General features: G+C 55.5%; 2 protein-coding genes across 3 annotated transcripts; one reads left to right on the top strand and one right to left on the bottom strand.

Moving 5' to 3' along the window:
• The first annotated feature begins 5,227 nt into the window (after window positions 1-5,227).
• LOC120402049 (transmembrane O-methyltransferase homolog) lies at window positions 5,228-10,890 on the top strand. Its single transcript, XM_039532437.1, has 3 exons — window positions 5,228-5,489; window positions 9,860-10,056; window positions 10,570-10,890. Exons 1-3 carry the CDS (start codon window positions 5,228-5,230, stop codon window positions 10,888-10,890), a joined length of 780 nt encoding a protein of 259 aa, XP_039388371.1.
• Window positions 10,891-14,684: 3,794 nt separating this feature from the next.
• Window positions 14,685-20,372, bottom strand: ANAPC15 (anaphase promoting complex subunit 15). Of its 2 annotated transcripts, none has more exons than XM_039519541.1 (4): window positions 20,180-20,372; window positions 18,163-18,222; window positions 16,644-16,781; window positions 14,685-15,168 (listed from the first exon to the last, which is right to left on the bottom strand). In XM_039519541.1, the coding sequence occupies exons 1-4, from the start codon at window positions 20,294-20,296 to the stop codon at window positions 15,121-15,123; spliced, it is 363 nt and encodes a 120-aa protein (XP_039375475.1). In that variant the 5' UTR covers window positions 20,297-20,372; the 3' UTR covers window positions 14,685-15,120. The 2 variants fall into 2 exon arrangements, with proteins under 2 accessions (XP_039375475.1, XP_039375467.1); XM_039519533.1 differs by lacking the exon at window positions 20,180-20,372 and adding an exon at window positions 19,880-20,147.
• Window positions 20,373-21,129: the final 757 nt, after the last annotated feature.

A 21,129-nucleotide genomic window follows, 5' to 3' on the forward strand; every position in this document is an offset into this window, starting at 1 on the left:
CTTCCCCCCCCCCAGTTAGAAATGACATAAACTGGGTTACATGATAAAGAAGAAACACGTTTATTAACTGCAAAAGGTGACTTCTAAGTGAATATACGAGACAACAGGCAGAACGAAGCAGATTACTGACCAGATAAAGCAAAACACGCAAACTAAGCTTGATACACTTAAGAACCAGGTTACAAAATGGAAATTCTCACCCTGAATGTTATTTTAGGCAGGTTGCAAGGTTTCTGTGGTTCAGAGTTCCAGTTATATTCCTTTTCAGACCCCTGCCTCACTCTGGACTCCCCCCTGCCTTCCCTTCAGGTGGCTTTTGCAGTCTTTTTTCTTGGGCAGACAGGCCATGGAGAAGAGGAGTCCCGTTTGCCGTCCTTCCCACCCTTAAATAGGATTTGCACAAGGCGGGAATCCTTTGTTTCCCAACCTCCCCCCTCCCTTCCAGTGGAAAGTTACAAGAAGTGCCAGGTAATGTGCAGTATCAGGTGACAAGCCCTCCTGACTCTGCAGGATTACAGCGTCCATGAGTCAGTGGCAGTAGGGAGCCCTCAGGAAGGCCAAGTCTTTGCACAGTCCATTGTCCTCGCTGATGGGCCATCAGACCTGTCTGGCTTTTCCATTGTTGTACCTGCAGTGTGAGCAGTGGGTGTCACCCGAAGTAGCATAGTTGAAATACAGATCCATCTTCCTAACTTCAGCTACAGAAATGAAACGGGCACATGCACGGATAATCCCATTCAGTAAATCAGAACCTTCCCAATGATCTCTCACATGAGCCACCTGGCATAAAGTATATCTCAGTTCTGTCATATTCATACCGTGAGCATATTTTCATAAAGAATAAGGAGTGAAACATCCGGTCACCCTAATCCCGGGTTGCCTGGTTCTGTGGTTACAGCTGAGGTCCCAAAGAGGCAGTGCCTGGCAGAGATGGGGGTGGGTAAAGGGGGGGTGCAGCCCGGGGTTGGGGGACGGGCTCTGGGGTTACAGCTGAGGTCCCAAAGAGGCAGTGCCTGTCAGAGACGGGGGGCGGGTAAAGGGGGTGCAGCCAGGGGTTGGGGGACAGGCTCTGGGGTTGCAGCTGAGGTCCCAAAGAGGCAGTGCCTGTCAGAGATGGGGCGGGTAAAGGGGGTGCAGCCAGGGGTTGGGGACAGGCTCTGTGGTTGCAGCTGAGGTCCCAAAGAGGCAGTGCCTGGCAGAGATGGGGGGTGGGTAAAGGGGGGGTGCAGCCAGGGGTTGGGGGGACGGGCTCTGGGGTTGCAGCTGAGGTCCCGAAGAGGCAGTGCCTGGCAGAGATGGGGGGTGGGTAAAGGGGGGTGCAGCCAGGGGTTGGGGGACAGACTCTGGGGTTACAGCTGAGGTCCCAAAGAGGCAGTGCCTGGCAGAGATGGGGGCGGGTAAAGGGGGGTGCAGCCAGGGGTTGGGGGGATGGGCTCTGGGGTTGCAGCTGAGGTCCCAAAGAGGCAGTGCCTGTCAGAGATGGGGGTGGGTAAAGGGGGGGTGCAGCCAGGGGTTGGGGGAGGGGCTCTGGGGTTGCAGCTGAGGTCCCAAAGAGGCAGTGCCTGGCAGAGATGGGGGCGGGTAAAGGGGGTGCAGCCAGGGGTTGGGGATGGGCTCTGGGGTTACAGCTGAGGTCTCAAAGAGGCAGTGCCTGGCAGAGATGGGGGCAGGTAAAGGGGGTGCAGCCAGGAGTTGGGGACAGGCTCTGGGGTTGCAGCTGAGGTCCCGAAGAGGCAGTGCCTGGCAGAGACGCGGGTGGGTAAACGGGGGGTGCAGCCAGGGGTTGGGGGGACGGGCTCTGGGGTTGCAGCTGAGGTCCCGAAGAGGCAGTGCCTGGCAGAGATGCGGGTGGGTAAAGGGGGGGTGCAGCCAGGGGTTGGGGGACAGGCTCTGGGGTTGCAGCTGAGGTCCCGAAGAGGCAGTGCCTCTCTTGGACTATAGGAAATCTCGCTGTGGAAAACAGGGTGGAAGGGAAAGATAAAAGGGACTAGGTGACAGGCGACCCACCATAACCACCCGGCTTGCAGGGTGTGTGTGTGTGTGATGTGTGCCCTGGAAATACCACAAATCATTCAGATTCCTGTTTGCAATGAGGCCTTTGGGGCAAGTTTCCTCATCTCGCTGTGCCTCAGTTTCCCTATCCGTAACACGGGGCTACGCCTGTGACTCCATCTTTGTCAAGTGCTTTGAGCTCCATCGATGAAACAGTGCAACACATTGCTATTAGTCCCGTGGGACAGACAGAAAACCAAAGACACAGAGGCTTGTCTGGGAGACTGTGGGTTGTGGATTGACTCTCCTTAGGAGCCCCCACAACCCCTCTCATCGACAGCTGTGAGTTGTGGCCTGCCCAGGCGGTTGTGCCCTCCGGGACAGTGCAGCCCACAGAGCGCAGCAGTGAGAGGTACAGGGCCAGATGCTGACATGGTGTAAACCGATGGGACAGCAGTGGAGCTGCACTGAGACCCCAGCTGAGGATCGGGCCCAAACCATTTGCCCGGGGCCGGGGGAGGGATTTGGCTACGGAATAAGTTTGCCAAGGAAATGAGATGAATCCAGCATCTGGCTACTGCTGGGCATGAGGAGCCTCCTCCTTGCTCCCGTCGTGCCCAGGAAGAGAAAGGAGCAGACGCCTCCAGGAGCCCTGCTGGCAACCTTGCCAGGCAGATGCAATTCCCCTGGGAAGCACTTAGACACCAGGGCAAAGGATGCCGTAGAAACCCCAAAGATAGATACATAAGACAGCGGCTTCGTGACCTCGGGCAAAGCCCCTAATCTCCCTGTTCCAGACTTTACCCTAGGGACCCCAGACCTCCTGAGGGGCTGGCAGGCCATTAGCCCAGTTCTTTGAAATGCCAAAGCACCGTGAGTAGGATCTGCCCCCGCAGCGTGGTGCAAACCGGATGGACCATCGACATTCAGCAGCTGGGACAGCAACGTCTGCTGCCTGCACTCTGCCTGCAGCTCTTTGGCCCTCCACCCCGGGCAGTGGCGCACCATATGCCCGGTGCCCTTTCCCCAGGGCGTCCCTGGAAATGGCCGAGGTGCCCCTAGAGAAGAGGAACCTTTTCAGGGTGCCCGCAGCAAAGCGCCAGGGGGCTCAGCCCAGCGTCGCTGCCCCTGGCCCTCTCCGGCGAAGGGGTGGTGCGGCGGCCTGCACAGACGGGGCCAGTAACCCGAGCCGGGCTCCTGCAGTGTCTTAGGTAACGCGATCAATAATTGAGTGGGTAGCGAGGCTGAGGGAGGGCTGCTGGTCTCTCGCTGCCAGCGGTGCCCGGGCGAGCGCCGAAAGGCTCCGCAGAGCAGCCTTGGCTGCAGGCTGGCAAGGAACGGACAGGTAGGCGCTCGTCTCATCTCATGGGGGGACAGGAGCAGCCCCAGCAGGAAGATACAGCGGCAGCCAGGGCCGACGAGAGGTGGGGAGAAGCCAAATTACCGGGGCCCGGCGGTCTGGAAGGGGGCCCAGGGCCCGGCTTCATCGGCCCTGTTTAGCCAGTCCGCCCTTGCTGGGGGGCCTGAACCCACTCTCAGCAGCCCTGGCGGCAGCAGATACTGGGGCAAGGCCCTCAGACCAACTCTGGGGCAGGCAGCCGGAGGCTGGCTGAGGGGAATCCAAGAGGCGGCGTTTTCCTCTGGCTACACTTCATGCCCTGGTGTGAGTGGGGCAGGAGAGGGGCGTGAGACGGGGGTTTTGGGGGAAGGGCTGCGGCTTTTAGCTCATGGGTAGAGCCTCATGCACTAAGCTCCAGCAGTCCCAGGTTTGATCCCGCCTGCTGACGACCCGGGGTCTGTTGGCGGGACACCTGCACCATGGGCTGCAGTGGGGCTTGGCACAGCACAGGGACAGCCGGGGCAGCTCAGCACCCCCCTGGGGGGCCTCCGACGCTGGAGGAACTCCTGAGGAGCCTGGTCATTGGATTTCCTGATGGAAAGCCAGACTGGGAGCGGCGGGGGGCTGAGTCTTATCCGTGTGAAGGAGAATCTCAGGGTTGATTTAAACAGCTACCGGCAAGCTCCTGCTCTCAGACGCACCGTGGGCCGCGGAGTCTCTCGGGCCACTCGCTGCTGTAGCCGAGAGCAGACCCCAGGCTGAGCCGTCATCTCGCCCTTTCCTGCAGAGAGCCAGGCAACCTCTGCAGACGGGTCACACGGGCTGAAATCTGCTCCCCATCCCCTCACGCCTGGGAAATCCAGGCCCCGAGTTTTGGGGAAGCTCCCGTCGCTGTAGGGCCGGTGTTACCTGGGTGTAGGGCGGCAGGGAGCTTTCCACCACCAGCGAGCCAGCTCCCCTGCTGAGCAGCCAGCCTGACCTGGCCTCCCTGAGGGGCCGCTCGCCAGCGCCAGAGGCAGCACGGCTAGAGGGTGGAGCAAGGGCCTGAGCCCAGCGCTGAGGCTGGTAACAGTAACTGCTGGCGTCAGTGGCTCCCGACCCTGCTGTAAGGGAGACGATGCAACGTGAGCCTCTGAGCTGGGGCCTTCAAACGGGCGCCCAGAGAGAGGCTTTGAAATCCCGAGGGGGCCAAGCGCCTCCAGCTTCTCTCGGCTTTGGTGGGAACTACGGGGTGACCAGCCCCTAAGAAACCTCAGGGCTTTTGTGCCTCACTGCAGATGCACAAGTTTGGAGACTGTGGCTGTAATGGCCCTGTGCCTCAGTTTCCCCATCTGCAACATGGTGGGGGGGCGGTTGCACCTACAAGAGAGGAGTACAGTTACTGTCATATGTGTAAAGTGCCAGATGAGACCAAAGCAGACCCTTCCTGGGCTGGGAACCTAACCGCCCCCACAATTTATTCTGGCTGATTGTCCTGAAACGTCTCCACATGTTGACAGCTCTGCTCAGACGCTGACAGGAAGCTGCTGGGCTCTGCGTCTGCCGCAGGAGGCAGCGGCAGGGAGGAATGGGACGTAAAAATCCCCACACACCCCCGTTAGCTAGGTTATGCCTCAGCTGTATTCTGGTAGATCTCACAAGCTTTTCCAATGCTTTAGGAAGATACAATTCCCATCCCGGTGAGCTCACAAGCAGCAAGTGAAGGGTATGAAATCGCTGGTAGTAGTAGGCTGTTATCCTCTGATGAGGGCCAGCCACTCAAGGAGGATACATAACATCCCTGGCCCAGCAGGTTACACTCACCCAGATGGATCCATGCTCCGGCCCCCTCACCCACCCTTTGGTCTCTAGGTCTGTGGGGTTCCCACCCACTCTCTGCTCTGCGCTGCTGCTGAGATGGTCTCCCCAGCCATTGCTCTGGCCTTCATCCCCTTCCTGGTCACCTTGATCATCCGCTACCGGCACTACTTCCTGCTCTTCTACCGGGCGGTGCTGGTGCGCCGGCTGCAGGACTGCCTGACGGGCATCTCCAGGGAGGAGCGGGCCTTCCAGTACGTCCTCACGCACGCCATCCCCGGCGACCCCCACCACATCCTTGAGACCTTTGACCAGTGGTGCTACCACTGCGAGTACCTCAGCAACGTGGGGCCTCACAAAGGTAAGGACTCACCCAGCCCGGAGGGGGCGGGGCCCTGAAATGCAGCCGCCTCTGGGGCGGAACCCAGTAGTGGTTCAACAGCACACAGCAACATCACATGACCATTTGAGACCGGAAGAGAGGGGGAAATAGCAAATCCACTGGCAATGTAGGGAGGTGTAAAAAGTACTGTAATTACCCCAGATGGAATTTGGCCAGGACACAGGAGTTCAGTCCCATTCTATTCAGCACGCTCCCTGCTGAATCATATACTGTGGTGACAACAGCAGGGCTTCTGCCCCAGCACCAGCCTGGCCCTCTTACTACATTCCTGTGCTGCCCAGCACGATTGCTCAGAACTTCAACACTGGGCACAGAACGCAGCTCCTTCTGCTCCAACCTCTGCCAAGTGAGAATCCCCATTAGCAGCTGTGCAGTATAGGGCTTATGACACACAGGAGAGCAGACCTGACTCTAACTAGAACAGGGCAGTGGTGCACACTAGCTAGCTCATCATGGTGTCTTTGTGTTAGGGTTCTCCCTTTGAACTGGGTGGGCAGGACAGACCTGTGCAGGGGAATTAACATTTAGCACCCAGACGCTGGTCAAATTCCATGAGCCCGGCCTCAGACCCCACCCTGGCAGAGCCAGAATTAATGCATGTTCTGAGCTTTCTTTGGATGTCGGTTGAGCGTGCCAGGCCGGCGGAGGGATTCTTCCCTCTAAATAGATCTGGCTCTAGAATTGCTGCTGCGGGAGCTGCCCAACCTTTCCCCTCCAAGGCTTCTAGAGAGCGAGCTCTGTTAGCCAGGAGCGCGCTGCCTAGTGCTCAAACCAGCTGCTGTAGCTAAGCCAGACTGGGGGTTTGAATCCTCACTAGAAGGCTCCACGGGGAGGAGTTTTGCAGCAGAAGCCTCCATGCTGGGGGAAGAACAGACTCCTGGCCTCTCAACGGGACAGGATGAAAGTCTCATATAGACACAATCATGAATGAATAAAAGCTCCTTTAGCTCCCAAGCCCTGGGCAGCCACCCTGGAGCTACAGGGGAGCTCCTCTAGGCCCTCCCTTTGTCCTCTCGCCAGGCCTGGGCAGGAGAGCCCAGCCCAGCCCTAGCCCCAGCCCCACACAGCCAGGATGTTACAGTGAGCAGGCCAGCAGGGAGAGTTTCGGGTGAGGAGGCTGAGTCTGACTTCCAGGGAGCCTTCCTGCTACAGCCCCCAGCCCCCCAAAAATGAGCCAGCCCAGGGCTGCGGGTGCCTGAAGTAGCCAGCTCGGGCAGGGTCCCTGGTCCTGGCAGTGCCTGGCTCCCACAGAGAGAGCAGGATGGTGAAGCCGGCCTGGCCAAGCCTGCCCCCCACTCAGCCGCGCTCACTGTGGGAGGGTCCCCTGGTTTATAGCAGGAGCTGCAGGCAGAGAGTTAAGTTTCCAGCCTGCTGAGCCTGGGGGGACAGAGCAGCCCGAGGCTGCTGCCAGGAGCAGCCGCTCTGGGTGGGAGGTGCTGATGCCAGGGACGTGCCAGGAAACAAATACACCTGCTCCGGCCCAGCGCTGATTCACTATGGCCAGCCTAGACCCCGGCTTTCCTCAGGGGACCGGAGAGCAGCAGCGCTCGCCTCTGTCGGGACAGCCCGTGTCCCAGGGGGTCCCATCCACAGCTGCCAGGCCAGGCTTCAGGGAGGAGCCCTGCCAGGAAACTAAACAGCCCAGGCTGTGTCAGAGCCCTGGGGGCCAGTGAGAACCACAGGGTCTCTGTGTCCAGCAGCCACAGTGAAGTATCCCCCCTCCCTGCCCCGGACCTGCCGGAACCCTGATCTAGGGGATGAGGGAATTAGCCTCCCCGGCCGTTCAGTCTTCGGCTGCAATGACATATCTGTACAAGATGCATCATAATTATATCATAATCATATTCCTATGGTGAGTATGGGGTGTGGCATGTCACAGCCAGTACCCCAGGAGTCCCACTTAAACCCCATTTTGAGACTGTGTGTGGTGCCCGAGGTAAATCTCCCCCTACGTGCAGTGCACGCTCCCTGCCTTCTGAGACGCCGCAGCCCATCCTTTGCTCAGGCTGATGGCTGGCGCGTTAGGGCAGTGCTCCCAGTATTGCAAAACCCTTTGGCCTTTCACTGCCATGAGCCCACGGCACAGAGTAAAGTGCTCCATGATTACGGACCCGCCTGCCGGACGTGCTCTGAGAACAGGGCTGCGTCGTCGGGAGGCGCATGAGCGAGCTTGAGGGTGGGGGGAGAAATTGCCTGCTGTCTATAGGGCTAGCACATCACGTAGTCCCACCCGCAGCTGGGGTGGCGTGTGTGGAGAAGCACAGCTGTGCTTAACCCAGCGCCTCCCCTTGAACAACACGGGACATCAGCAGTGGGGGCTGCACTCCCTGTTAGCTGGTGGGGAGCCAGGGAAGGGAATCTCTCTTGCAGCATCACCTCCCATTATAGCTTTCCTGGGAGGAATGGGATATGGGTGGGAGGGATGGGGACTATTTATAAGAGCCGCTATGTATAGGTCATCATCGCCCCCTGCTGGACAAAAAGAACAGACGTACTTGTGGCACTTTAGAGACTAACAAATTTATTTCAGAGTCTGATCTACTCGAGGAATTGAGCAAAGCCACTTGTAAACGGAGTTCCAGACACAGCCCAGGGTGTAAAAAGTCAAGGACTGGGGGGGAATCATTTAAAGCAGTGAAGAAAACTCAAGAGTTTGCCTTATTCTAGCACCTGCCCTTCAAGGAGCGTCAAATGTTTATTATTATTCAGCACTGACACTGCCGTAGCACCTAAAGGCCCTGTACAAACACTAGCCTCTAACTACTACCTTCCTTGCAGACAGGGAAACTGAGGCACCAAGCAGGAAAGTAACTTGCCTGAGATCACTGTGGCAGCACTTGGGAGCAGAGCCTAGGAGCTCCAATGCCAAACCCTGCATCCTGACCATAAGGCCATTCTGCCTCCTTAGAAACAGCTGGGAGTAATGGGGTGAAGTGGGACTTTTAGCTATCCTCTCAAAGACATTGTCCCAAGAACAGGATCTCTGGGAAGAGTCACGCAGATGGTGAGGTTGAGAGCCAGGATGGATAAAAAAGGATGATTATTTAAAAAAAAAAAAACAGATTTTATTTTATTTAAATTAGATTTTTTAACATTTAAATTAATCCCAAGGTTTATTTTTATTTAAATAAACCCATTTAAAATTAAATTTGAAACTGGCAACCTATGTTAAGGCCTAAACTTATTATACTGTATTAGAATCTAATTAAATATGCAAAATACTAAGTACTGCATGTTTGCTGCCAAGTTTATAAAAAAGTGAAATTACTGAACTGGTGGAAGTCACCAGACCTTGGACTCAGGGTTTGTTGAAGGGCTCAACCGGCTTTTGACACCAGTAGCCTCTTCTACAGCTGCAACGAGAATATTTTCTTCATTTCAGTTTATTCGGCCAGTTCGGTTCAATGACTAGTTCATTCAATGTCCTAAACCAGGTGGGAATTGAAAAAGCAGGAAAGCTTGTATTCCTTTTCCAACCTCTGAATAAAAAACTAGGTATGTGAGAGGGTGAGATTGACTAGTTCTAAAATCCTGAAGGAGGTGGTGACCAGAAACAATCAGTTCAGTTCACTAACTCCACATCATACTTCCTTTGTTTAACAAATCAGTTAGTTTTACATAAAAATATGTTTTGATAAACTTTTTTTTTCTTATGTCTGCAGCATATGTTAGGTAGTTTTAGTTTAATTTTTTTTTGCACTTTTAATTGAATTTGAATTTCTATTCAAATAGATCTTCACACAAATCACAAGTAAAAAGTTAATCATCTAGTAAGAGGAAATGCATCATTCACAATTTTCTAACACAAAAAAACCTAAAAATGAAGAATCTAAATAAATGCCAGTGAAGCAAAGTCATTGCTTAAGTCAATGGGTACAGCTGTAGCTCAGCCTCTGGGTTGGCAAAAACAAGCACTCCATTTAGTTATAGAGGCTAGATTTATTTCCAGCTCAACATGTTTTAATGGTAACAAACCAGTGAGACACAATCTTTCATGAGGAAACGTAACTAAAAAGTACAAAAGCAAAACATGATTGAAATTGATTATTTAAATCAAGGTTTCCTCCTTGCCAATTAAAATTGGTGATTTACCTCTCTTTGATTTACATCAGTTCCCCCTGCTAGGAGCCGTGATACCCGGGGTGTTCAGAACTGGAGAGGACAGAGCCCTGGGGAACAGACCTCAGGGGACAATCCTGCCCTGGCCAAGGTTGGAGAGCCCAGATGACCCCATCAGGCTTTTCCACCTTCTGGGTGGGTTACCTGGGGCTGGAGGGGGCGCGTGTCTCCAGGTGAGCTGACCTGGCAAGGCTCCTTCTGCCCTCTAGGTAAGATCCTGGACCGTCTGATCTATGAGAACACGCCACTCACTGTGCTAGAGCTGGGCACGTACTGTGGTTACGCCACCATCCTCATGGCCCAGTGTCTGCCCATGGGTGCCCGGCTCTACACCGTGGAGATGGACCCACGCAATGCTGCAGTGGCCGAGAAGGTCATCCGCCTGGCGGGCTTCGACGAGGACACTGTGAGTAGCTCCCTCCCCCGGTGCCTTCCACGGCTGGCTCCCAGCTTATTCTGAGCGAGCCTCAGTGAAAAGAGGCTGCCAGGAGAGCGGCTCTGGGGGCAGAACCTGGCAGCTTTTCTGCTCCAGCACCGGGGGGCAGCAACCAGCTGAGGCCCCAGCCCGGGGAATTGCAGATGGGTGAACAGAATTCCTTGGCTTGGAATTTGGCCCAGACAGTAGTTAACGCTCAATCTCATAGCCTCACTTCCCCAGACTGTGCGATCTGAGTGCCCCCCATGGTTTCAACGGGCTGAGCTACTCCTCTCCACTTCCTGTCTCAAACAGCCGAGCAGTGTTCCTGTTGGCTGTTGAACAAGCTGCCGAATTCCGCCCCCGAGACAGCTGCATTTTAAAGGGCCAATCCCAGGCTGGTTGACCCCTCGGTTTGCACCATGCCCGTGAGATCCCGCAGGAGGGACATGCTGTTCATTGGGGGGACCCCCCCGCTGACCTCCCCACCTCTCCCCAGCACAGGTGGAGCTGATTGTGGGCGCCTCGGAGGAGGTGATCCCGCAGCTGAAGGAGAAGCACGGTCTGCTCAAGGCCGACTTTGTCTTCATGGACCACTGGAAGCGCTGCTACCTGCGGGACCTGCAGCTGCTGGAGGCCCACGGCCTGCTGCTCGAGGGAGCCACCATCGTGGCCGACAACGTGATCTTCCCCGGCGCGCCCCACTTCCTGCAGTACGTGAAGACCTGTGGCAAGTACCAGTGCAAGATGCACAGGACCAGCTTGGAGTACTTCCGGGCCATCCCCGATGGCATGGCCGAACTCACCTACACCGGCCTGGACTGAGCTCTCGCGGCCAAGGTGGGGCTGCCAGGCTGGGCCTCGCCCTGCCCTGCCAGGGCTCCAGCCAGTGCTGCACCAGAGCTGAGGGGTGTCTGGGCTTGGGGGCCATGTAGAGCTGTACAAAGGCTGTGGTGGGTGGGTGCCCACGTGCGTACAGCCTCGCCACGCTGCCCCAGATCTGCACGTGAGCCTGTCTCTGCTCCGTGTGTATAGGGAGAGATAGGGGCCAGAGGCTGTTCTCATTTCCACTGGCGTGAATCCAGAGTGACTCCAGAGTACTCTGCGTTTACACCAGCGGCTGTGAGAGGAGAATCAGGTCCATGCAAGCTGCACTGTTTGTGAAGGAACGTGAGTCTCCCTCCTGGGGCTGGTGCACTGTATGAATGAGTGGCGCACGCGTGCACACCCCCAGGCTGCAGCCACCACTCAAAGGTTTTGTTTGCCCTGCTCCTTTCGCCCCGCTCCCATTGCTCCTGTCTTCATGCCTTCTCCTACACCTGGGACCCCAGGCCTAGCCCCTCCCCCACAGGCATTAGGCCCCTCCCACCCCTTGAGATTTAAAGGGCAAGAAGAAAGCAGCCCCATCATCCCGGCCCTTCCTCTGGGCCTCCTGTTGTGTCCTGGGGCAGGGCCTTTGTCTTTCCAGGGTTCCTGTGCAGTGCTGGGCTCACCCTCAGCACACAGCAAAGCAGCCTGCAGGGGGCGTCCACCCTAGGAAGCAACCCCTTTCCCCCTAATGACGCCAAGCTTTCCTGCTCTGCCCCCCATGCCGGTTACTACAAGGGGGACAGCCGTTGTTACCCAGGGCCAGCAGAACTCTATGGCTCAGCTGGGATCGGGAGATGGGTCTGAGCACAGAGCATGGACTAGTGACTGGCTGGTTCTCCTGAGTGTAATCGGCTGGCTTCCCTGAGCCAAGCAGGCCAGAGCGCGTACCACCCGGGCCAGCAGAGAGGGTGGCAGGATGCCGGGGCTCTGTTCCTGGCTCCCTGGGCGAGTCATTTCACTTCTCTGTGCTAAAAAGTTCCTGAACCCCATTTACAAAAATCAGACAGTAAAGCCAGAGGGACACATCTCCTCTCTCAGGCTTCAAAAGTCACTTCACCCTCCAGACACAAGATTTAAATAAATCCAAAAAAAATCACCCTGTAACCTTAACTCTGACCCTAGGAGATGGTGATACAAGACAGAGTTTAGAGTGAAATATGGACTGATCTATCGTAGATGGAAGGTGCTAAGCTCCTACAGTGAGGAAGGATGGTCCAGGGGTTAGGGTGCTAACTTGGGACTTAGAGCTGAATTCAGTTTCCTGCTCTACCACAGACTTGCTTGGGCTAGGTCCCACTTTCCCCATGCCTCAGTTCCCCTTCTGTACAATGGGGATAACTGCACTGCTGTGCCTAGGGGGTGTGAGGATAAATCCATTGTGGCTCGTGATGAGCTCAGATACTATCGTATCTTACAGATAATAAGACAGAAAATATCATGTTGCCTCTATATAAATCCATGGTACGCCCACACCTTGAATACTGTGTGCAGATGTGGTTGCCCCATCTCAGAAAAGAAATATTGGACTTGGAAAAGGTTCAGAAAAGGGCAACACAAATTATTAGGATGAGAATGGCTGCTTTATGAGGAGAGATTAATAAAACTGGGACTTAAGTAAATCAGGAAGTGTTATTTACTCCTTCTCATAACACAAGAACTAGGGGCCATCAAATGAAATTAATAGGCAGCAGGTTTAAAACAAACAAAAGGAAGTATTTCTTCACAAAAACACACAACCTGTGGAACTCCTTGCCAGAGGATGTTGTGAAGGCCAAGACTATAACAGGGTTAAAAAAAGAACTAGAGAAGTTCATGGAAGATAGGTCCATCGATGGACCTATTAGCTGGGATGGACAGGGATGGTGTCCCTAGCCTCTGTTTGCCAGAAGCTGGGAATGGGCAACAGGGGATGGATCACTTGATGATTATCTGTTCTGTTCATTCCCTCTGGGGCACCTGGCATTGGACACTGTCGGAAGACAGGGTACTGGGCTAGATGGACCTTTGGTCTGACCCACTAAGGCCCTTCGTAAGTTCTTAACTTGGGGCAGATAAGTACCTAACCCACTGCACTGCCACTGAAAGTCCTTTGAAGTGTTTGGCTAAGTGCTAGGCATTTTCTGCCCACTGTAGTGAGCCTTATGAGATAGGACCAACCCAGCCCCACATCCATCCACCCCCCAACTTTGGGTCTGGACCCAAACTTGGTGTCTCGTCCCACCCTCTCTAATGGATGGAGCCAAACACCCGCCTTTGGGGCCTCGCAGATCCCAAAGTGAGCTTTATTACCGGGGCCCATTGGGACAGGCACGACAGGTGAATCTTAAGTGGTTAAAGGGATAGCAAAAGAACAAAGCAGATTACCGTAGGAACTAAACAAAAGCCCCAGACTGAGCTTCACACACTAGACAGGTAGGATACAAATGAACAACTTCTCACCCTCAGTGATAAACGGGCTGGCAGGTTCTTAAGGCACAAGTTGCCTTGGCTTTCCCAGGTTCTCTTAGCCTGGGACCATCACTTCTCCCAGATCAGTCCTTGCTCCTCAGGTGTTTTCAGCTGTGTTGTTGTAGGGAGAGTGAGGACCCCTCACGCTGTCATTGTCCCTCTTTTATATCTTCCCCTCACTTACTGGAAAGCTTTTTTGCTGTGACCCAGGACAAACAGTTCCCATTGTGTAGCGCTATCTGACCCGGGACAAACAGGTTTCCACTGCGTAGAGCTTTCTGACCTGGGACAAACAGGTTTCCACTGCGTAGAGCTTGCTGACCCGGGACAAACCGGTTCCCCGTGTGTAGCGCTACCTGACCCGGGACAAAGAGGTTCCCCGTGTGTAGCGCTATCTGACCCGGGACAAACCGGTTCCCCGTGTGTAGCGCTATCTGACCCGGGACAAACCGGTTCCCCGTGTGTAGCGCTATCTGACCCGGGACAAACCGGTTCCCTGTGTGTAGCGCTATCTCTGAGAGGTTTCTATTGCACACAGTTCCTGGGGTCATCCTCGTGCTTTTAGTGCATTTCCTCAATAAGCCACTAACATTGTTTGGCCTCATCCAACATAGCCCATTTGAAATACAGAGACATGGTCAACATTCCCAGCTTCAGATCCAACGACACACGCACACAAATCGGATAGACACATTCAGTAAATTGTAACCTTCCACTGATACCTTCCAAGACCCACCTTGCATGAAGTATCGTTTAGTTATACCATATTCACATCATAACCATATTTCTATGAACGTCACACCCATATCTGCACAACTCATGCACTGTGCTCCTGCCTCACGGCAAGCGGGGACCTACCTCAGGGCATCCTGACCGCACAGGCTGCTGACCGGATGTGGCCGTGTGAGCCAACCCACGAGAAACATGTTGGTTCCGTCTGTTATTTGGACTGTAACAAAGCCACCGACAGGCCACTTATTGCTGAGCTAAACTGCCTGGCCGCCGGGGACTTCCTGGGTCCAGCGCGATAGAACTGACATTACAGTGGGTTTCTAAAGCGCTCTCTGATGTGTCACTCTGGGAATGAAATGACGGGTGAGCATCCCGGTTACTCTCCATTGGGTGAAATGAGAACAGCTCCCTGGGCCACCAGCTTTATGCTAAGGCGACGCCCCTTTATATGAAGTGACAGAGACTATCTCTTACTAAATATACATACAGCACCCAGCACACTGGGGCCTTAATCCTGGGTGAACTTCTAGGTGCTACTGTAATACTACTAATAAAAAAACCTCAAAGAATTGTTTTGAAGTGGTATTTATTGGAAAACCCCCACATTTCTGTGAGAGCCAGAGACACACGAAGCCAGCCCCGGCTGCTCTGTCCCACCCCGGCCGTCCCATGATCCCATGCAGAGCTGTACGTTAACAGCAGCTGCCCTGGCACAGGTAACATGGGCAGGCGCTGACACCGAAAGCTTCTCTCCACCGTTGTGGGGCCTGAGGCTGAGCCAGATTCTGTTCCATGCACCATTCACAAAATAGTCACGAGACAGACAGCAGTGGGGACACTTCCCTAACCAGGGCTTCCAAGTGCCGCTGTCCATCAGACCCTGTGCTGACGAGCCGTCCCATCTGATGCCCGTAGGCAATGCCAAGCCAGAAGGGAGAGTTTTCCTCCCCTCCTTCAGCTCCAGCGGACGCCAGCAGCCTTTAACCTGGTCAAGACGCAGCCGGGTCAGATCATCCACTGGTCTTGGTCTTGTTCAGCTCCTTCCATGTCCACCTTGGGCAAATGACACAGGAAGGATAGTCCTTCAGCTTTCCCGAGCCCATTCCCAGCGGACAGCCCACAATGAGAGTGGCCCTTGGAAGGGACGCGTTGTGAGAGGCAGGACTCCTGGGTTCTATTCTCAACTCCGCTGCTAAGTGACCTGGGACAAACCAGCATCTTTGTGCCTCTGTCTGTCAGACTGGGGGCATGGCTACACTTGCAGATTTAGAGGGCTTCAGAGACCGCAGCAGGGAAAGCGCTGCAGTCTGTCCACACTGACAGCGCGCTGGCGTGGCCACATTAGCAGCTCTTGCAACGGCCAGAGAGCAGTGCATTGTGGTAGCTATCCCAGCATGCAAGTGCTGCAACGTGCTTTTCAAATGAGTGGGGTGGGGTGGGGGTGGAGTGTGTATGTGGGGGGAGAGAGTGGGTTTTGGGGGGGCTGAGAGCATGTCAGCATGCTGACTTGGAAGTTCAGACAGCAGCAGACCCCACCCCCTCCTCCTCCTCGCCACACACACACACACACACACACACACACACACACACACACACACACACACACACACACACACACACACACACACACACACACACACACACACACACACACACACACACACACACGTTTGCTTTGTCTCGGAGCAGATAAGCAGCCGGCTGTCAGAAACGGAGCTTTCAAAGGGCATATCCAAAGCAATGACAAGAGTGGCCAGTTGACTTAAGGGGATTATGGGACATTTCCGGAGGCCGATCAGAGCACAGTCATGCAACACCCTGTTCACACTGACGCCCGGGCGTTTCAGCCAATGTGCAACAAGTGTTAATCTTCTCGCCGAGGTGGAGTACCAGCAGCACTGTAGCCCTGGAGTCAGAGCGCTCTACGTGCCATGCCAGTGTGGATGGGGAGTGAGCGAGGGCGCCCGGGGCTGCTTTAATGCGCTCTAACTCGCAAGTGTAGCCAAGCCCTGGGACGGGGATATTCCCCAGCTCCCGGGGGGTGACTGGAAAAGTCACTGAGACAGCTCGGCATTGCTACCAGTCTCCGGAAATAATACCATTCCCTGGAGCTCTCCCGGCTCCCGACAGGGCTCCTGCAGCAAGGGGGAGGGATTTGCCAGCAGGGCTGAGAAAGTGAGAGAAGGCTGCCTGGAGACACCTGCGATGAGGGGTCCTGTGAGGCGCTGGGGAGGGATCTGTGCAGGTTGTTTCATCAGCCTGGTGTCAGGAACAGAGACTGGAGCTGGGGTTGGATGATCAGGCAGGCTTGTTCCCACATGGGGTTCAGGGGTGCTAGGGAAACTCCCAGATTGACCTGTCCTGCTCCCCTGCCTGGGTATCGCTGCCTTCCGTGCTGGGGGATGGACGTAGCTGGGTAGTGTGGCTCTCCCCAGCCACCTCTCTGCGTGTCCCCCCCCACGCACTGGGATCTGTGGACGCCAGAGCGGCTCAGCTGCTGAGGTTCACCAGGCCCCACCCCAACGTACCTCATTGATCTCCCCATCGTCTGGGGACTCGTTATAATCGTTCATCTCGTCCATGTCCTGCATGTCCTCGTCGTCCTCGGAATCCTCTTCACTGTCTTCATCGTCTTCGTCATCCTCCTCTTCCTCCTCATCGTAATGCTGCAGACGCCAGGGTAACCCACAGCCGTCAGCCCCCCTGTAGCACCGCTCCCCGGCCGACCCTCACGCCCCATTCCCCCGGCTCTGCAGCTCTTGCCTTCCGCGGCCAGGCTTTCCCTCCCCCAACCCTAGGAATCAACCCGTCCTCTGGCCCAGAACCCCCTGCACCAGCACTCAGTGCCCTCAGCTCCCACAGCACTCTCCCTCCTCTCCGCAGCCCTTCCGGCTCACCCACCCACATGCTGGGCCCACCGATCTCCCATAGCCTGTAGTTCGGTTCCGCACCCAGGGTGGTGAGCTGGTAAGGCGGGGGTGGGAGACACTCCCTCCCCACTCAGCTTCAGACCCATGGAGGAACCGCAGGAACACAGAAAAGTCACTGAGTACAGCAGATCACTCCCCATTCACCCCGCTTCCTAGCATGGAATCTCTCCCTCCTCCCTGCCAGGGTCTCGCTTTATGGAGACCTCCTTTCCAGAGGAGGTGGCTAGTGGGAACAGAGTGAGCCCCTCCACCTTGTGGGCTGAGCATGTGGCCTCCCTGGTGCTCCCAGCCTGAGGGAGGGGAGGAGGGTCTCGTCATTTTCCAGATCACTGGGAGCTTCTAAGGAGCTGAGCTGACCCCCAAGGAGCCCCTGGCAGTCACAGGTGAACAGAGTGTTCCAACGCCCTCTAGTGGCAGCTCTAATGACAGTGAGGGCCCCATGGTTTTTTTGCAAATAGGAACTGACACAAAACAAAACAAACTCACTTGCAGAGGCGGCTCTTTTCCCAAGGGGCTGAGCCCGGCTCCCTGCCTTGGACATTGCACCCAAGTACACAGGGCTGCAGCGCCACTCACTCAAATTTGACCTGGCCACCCCATTGTCATCACGACGGAGGGGCGGCCGGGCCAAACCTCAGCGGTGCTGACCCTGTGCGCCATGTTGCAACGCTCTGAACAGGTAACTGGGCCCAGTCACGCAGGACAGGAGGCGCTGCTGTGGGGTGGGCTTGCCCTGCAACCCCCCTGGGTTTCTCCCCACCATGCAAGACCCAATGCCCCGCCCCCTCCGGGTTTCCCACCTCCCCCCAGGGGCAAGACCCAATTCCCCCTGCCTCCCACATGGATAAAATGGAACACTACTAAATTCCCCCCCACCCCTGCAAAAAAACCCAATACAAATAATTTCATGGGGCTGTAGCTATAGTTCTATTTAGCACAGGTGAGCGCTCTACTGGACTACACTACCCAGAATCCTCAGCAGGAAGTTATGAGCACCTGTTGAGCCAGTTAAAAACCCAGCACATTGGACTGTTAACCGCACCACCTCCAGATCTGTCTCTTTCCTTCTTAACAACCAGAACCCTACAGCACAGGAAAAGGGCGTCAGGATTCTTACCTCGGAGGCAGGTTTTCCTATAGGGACCAAATTATTGTCTTTTTCGGCAATACTCTGCAGCTGTGGGGGCAAAACAGACAGAGGAAAGTCAGTTTGAAAAAGCTGATGCTACACAACGCCTCAGCACAGTACCCTGCAAATCAACTGTCTGAGGGGGATAAAAATCAGCCTTGGTTTTCCCTGGGAAGGTATTGCACAATAAGTCTATACACTTTATTTTAAAACATCCGGGAGCGGCTGTTGGCAGAGGCAGGACACCAGAGTAGATGAAGCAATTGTCTGATCCATTACGCCAGTTGCTAAGTAATCTGGAGCGCTTGGGTCACGAAATGCTGCTGAAATGCAGCCACTTCTGGGTGGCAGCTGCTTAAAAAGTTGCCTTGTGTTATGTGCTTAGGCCAGCAAGTGGAGAAGACTGTATCCAACTGAAACCACAGGCTGAATTTACACAGGTTTCAGAGTAGCAGCCGTGTTAGTCTATATCCGCAAAAAGAACAGGAGTACTCGTGGCACCTTAGATTGAATCTATTTACCCATGTTAAGTATCCTCACACCTCTTGTCAACTGTCTGAAATGGGCCATCATGATTATCACTACAAAAGTTTTTTTTCTCCTGCTGATAATAGTTCATCTTAATTAATTAGCCTCTTACTGTTGGTATGGCTACTTCCACCTTTTCATATTCTGTATGTGTCTTCTTACTATAGGTTCCATTCTATGCATTTGATGAAGTGGGCCGTAGCCCATGAAAGCTTATGCTCAAATAAATGTGTTAGTCTCTAAGGGCAGGTCTACACTATGGGGGAAAATCGATATAAGATACACAACTTCAGCTACGTGAATAACGTAGCTAAAGTCGAAGTATCTGATCTCGAATTACTTACCGTCCTCACGGCGCGGGATCGACGTCCGCGGCTCCCCATGTTGACTCCGCTACCGCCGTTCGCGTTGGTGGAGTTACGGAGTCGACATGAGCGCGTTCGGGGATCGATATCGCATCTAGATAAGACGCGATATGTCGATCCCCGAGAAATCGATTGCTACCCGCCGATATGGCGGGTAGTGAAGACGTACCCTAGGATGCCACAAGTACTCCCGTTTTTTTTTTGTGAATTTACACAGATTACCCACAGGCCCTAGGGCTCACAAAACAACTCTTATGAAAACTGCCAGGGGGAATCTAATGCCCACAAGTGCCCAAGACCTTGATTTTACATCTCATCCGAATGTGGGCTCCCCCTGCAGCCCAGCTCCCCAGCATCATCAGCTCAGCACTGGGTCACGGCTGCCCATCGCTGCAGCACAATCCCAGGCGTTCCTTGGAGGCCTCCCAGCCCCGCTAAGCAGGTTCTCGCCAAGGCAAAGACTGAAGCAAGGGCAGGAGAGGCCACAGAAGGAGGCAGGGCTAGACCCTGGGAACCCCTGACTCTCAGCTCTGCCCACTAACCCGTGCTGCTGGCTGGCTGCCCACGAGGGAGAAGGCGTTTTGCTCCAAGGCAGCACGAGGAAGGCTGCTCCCCGCTCTCTTCAGGACGGCTCCGTGGGAGGGGGAAGTAGGGCCGAAGATCTGCAGTCTAGGCTTGGCTGTATGCGAGCTCCAGCTCTGTAAAGCGGAGCACGGCCATTGGCGGGGGAATCCCTGTTAGGGGTCCCAGCTGCCCAGGCCTGACGGAGCCCCGGCCAGGGGTCACCGCCTCCCCGGGCCCCCGCTGCTCACCCAGGCCTGGTGCTGCTGCTCCTGCTGCTGCAGCTCGTTCTCGTCCACGCAGGGCCGGTCCAGGTTGAACCAGAGGGACTCGGTGACGCGCGGGAAGAGCGAGGGGAAGAGGGTGGACATGGCGGGGGGGCGGCGGTGCACGTGGTTTGGGGGGGGGGTCGCACCCTGGGGGGGGCTGCAGGGGTAAGAGGGGGCGGGGTTCCCGACTGAGAGGGGCGGGGCTTGTGGGGGCGGGGCTCCCGGGTCAGCAGCAGAGTCACGCGTGGGTCACGTGGAGTGGCAAGAGGCCGCTCCACTTACCGGACACCAGAGCCGCGCCCTGGCTGCGCCGGGGGTGGGGGGGCTAACCCGGAAGCATATCCTCCTGCGCGCCGGAAGTGACAGTTGGGAGCCGCGTAGTCCCCTCCCCTCACGCATGCGCCGTGCTAGGGAGGCTCGTCTCTGTAGCGAGAAATCACGTCCCCCCCACCCGCCTGGGGCACGGCTGTAGCCAGCTGGGGGGCTGGGCTGGGCTGGCCTTAGCCCCGCCCCTCGTCGGGCTACGTCTCTAAACGCGGATCCGCATATGGAGGGGGGGGCGGAAGCTCCTGTCAGGGGGCAGCACCGGAGGCCGGAAGTGGGGCGGCAGGTCCCGCCCCCAGGGCCTGCTCCGCTGCTGGGGTCGCCGGCTACGTGCCCCTCCCCCCCCAGACTGCGCTGCGCGTGACGGGGGCGCGATGCTGCGTTAAACCCCCGCAGGCTGGGGGGGAGGGGCGCGGCACCACCACTTAAATTATTATTAATGTTGATGTAAAACCATCTGTAAGGCCCAGCTTGACAAAGCCCTGGCTGGGATGATTTAGTTGGGAATTGGTCCTGCTTTGAGCAGGGGGTTGGACTAGATACCTCCTGAGGTCCCTTCCAACCCTGAGATTCTAGGATGATATGATCTGGTGCTCAGCTGCATCAACAAGGAATTCAGTGGAGCTCTGGGTATTTTCAAGGCGTATTCGTCATCTCCCCAGAGGCTGCGATAGAGCAGCAATTGGCCAGTGAAAGAGTTAACGGTATTTTAATACTTTGGGTAATTTCCTTTTGTTCATTAGCCAACCCCAGCAAAATGTTACTGCTGTCATAAAAAAGCCAGAACACTCCGCCGCAGGCCCGCAGCCAAAGCCATTGAGCAATAAATCCCATCAAAGTCCTGGGGAGTTCTAACACGGCAATCGGGACATTGTCAAAATTGATCATGGCTGGAATCTGGTGTCTTG

This window comes from Mauremys reevesii, linkage group 1 (genome assembly GCF_016161935.1).
Source record: "Mauremys reevesii isolate NIE-2019 linkage group 1, ASM1616193v1, whole genome shotgun sequence".
NCBI lineage: Eukaryota > Metazoa > Chordata > Testudines > Geoemydidae > Mauremys > Mauremys reevesii.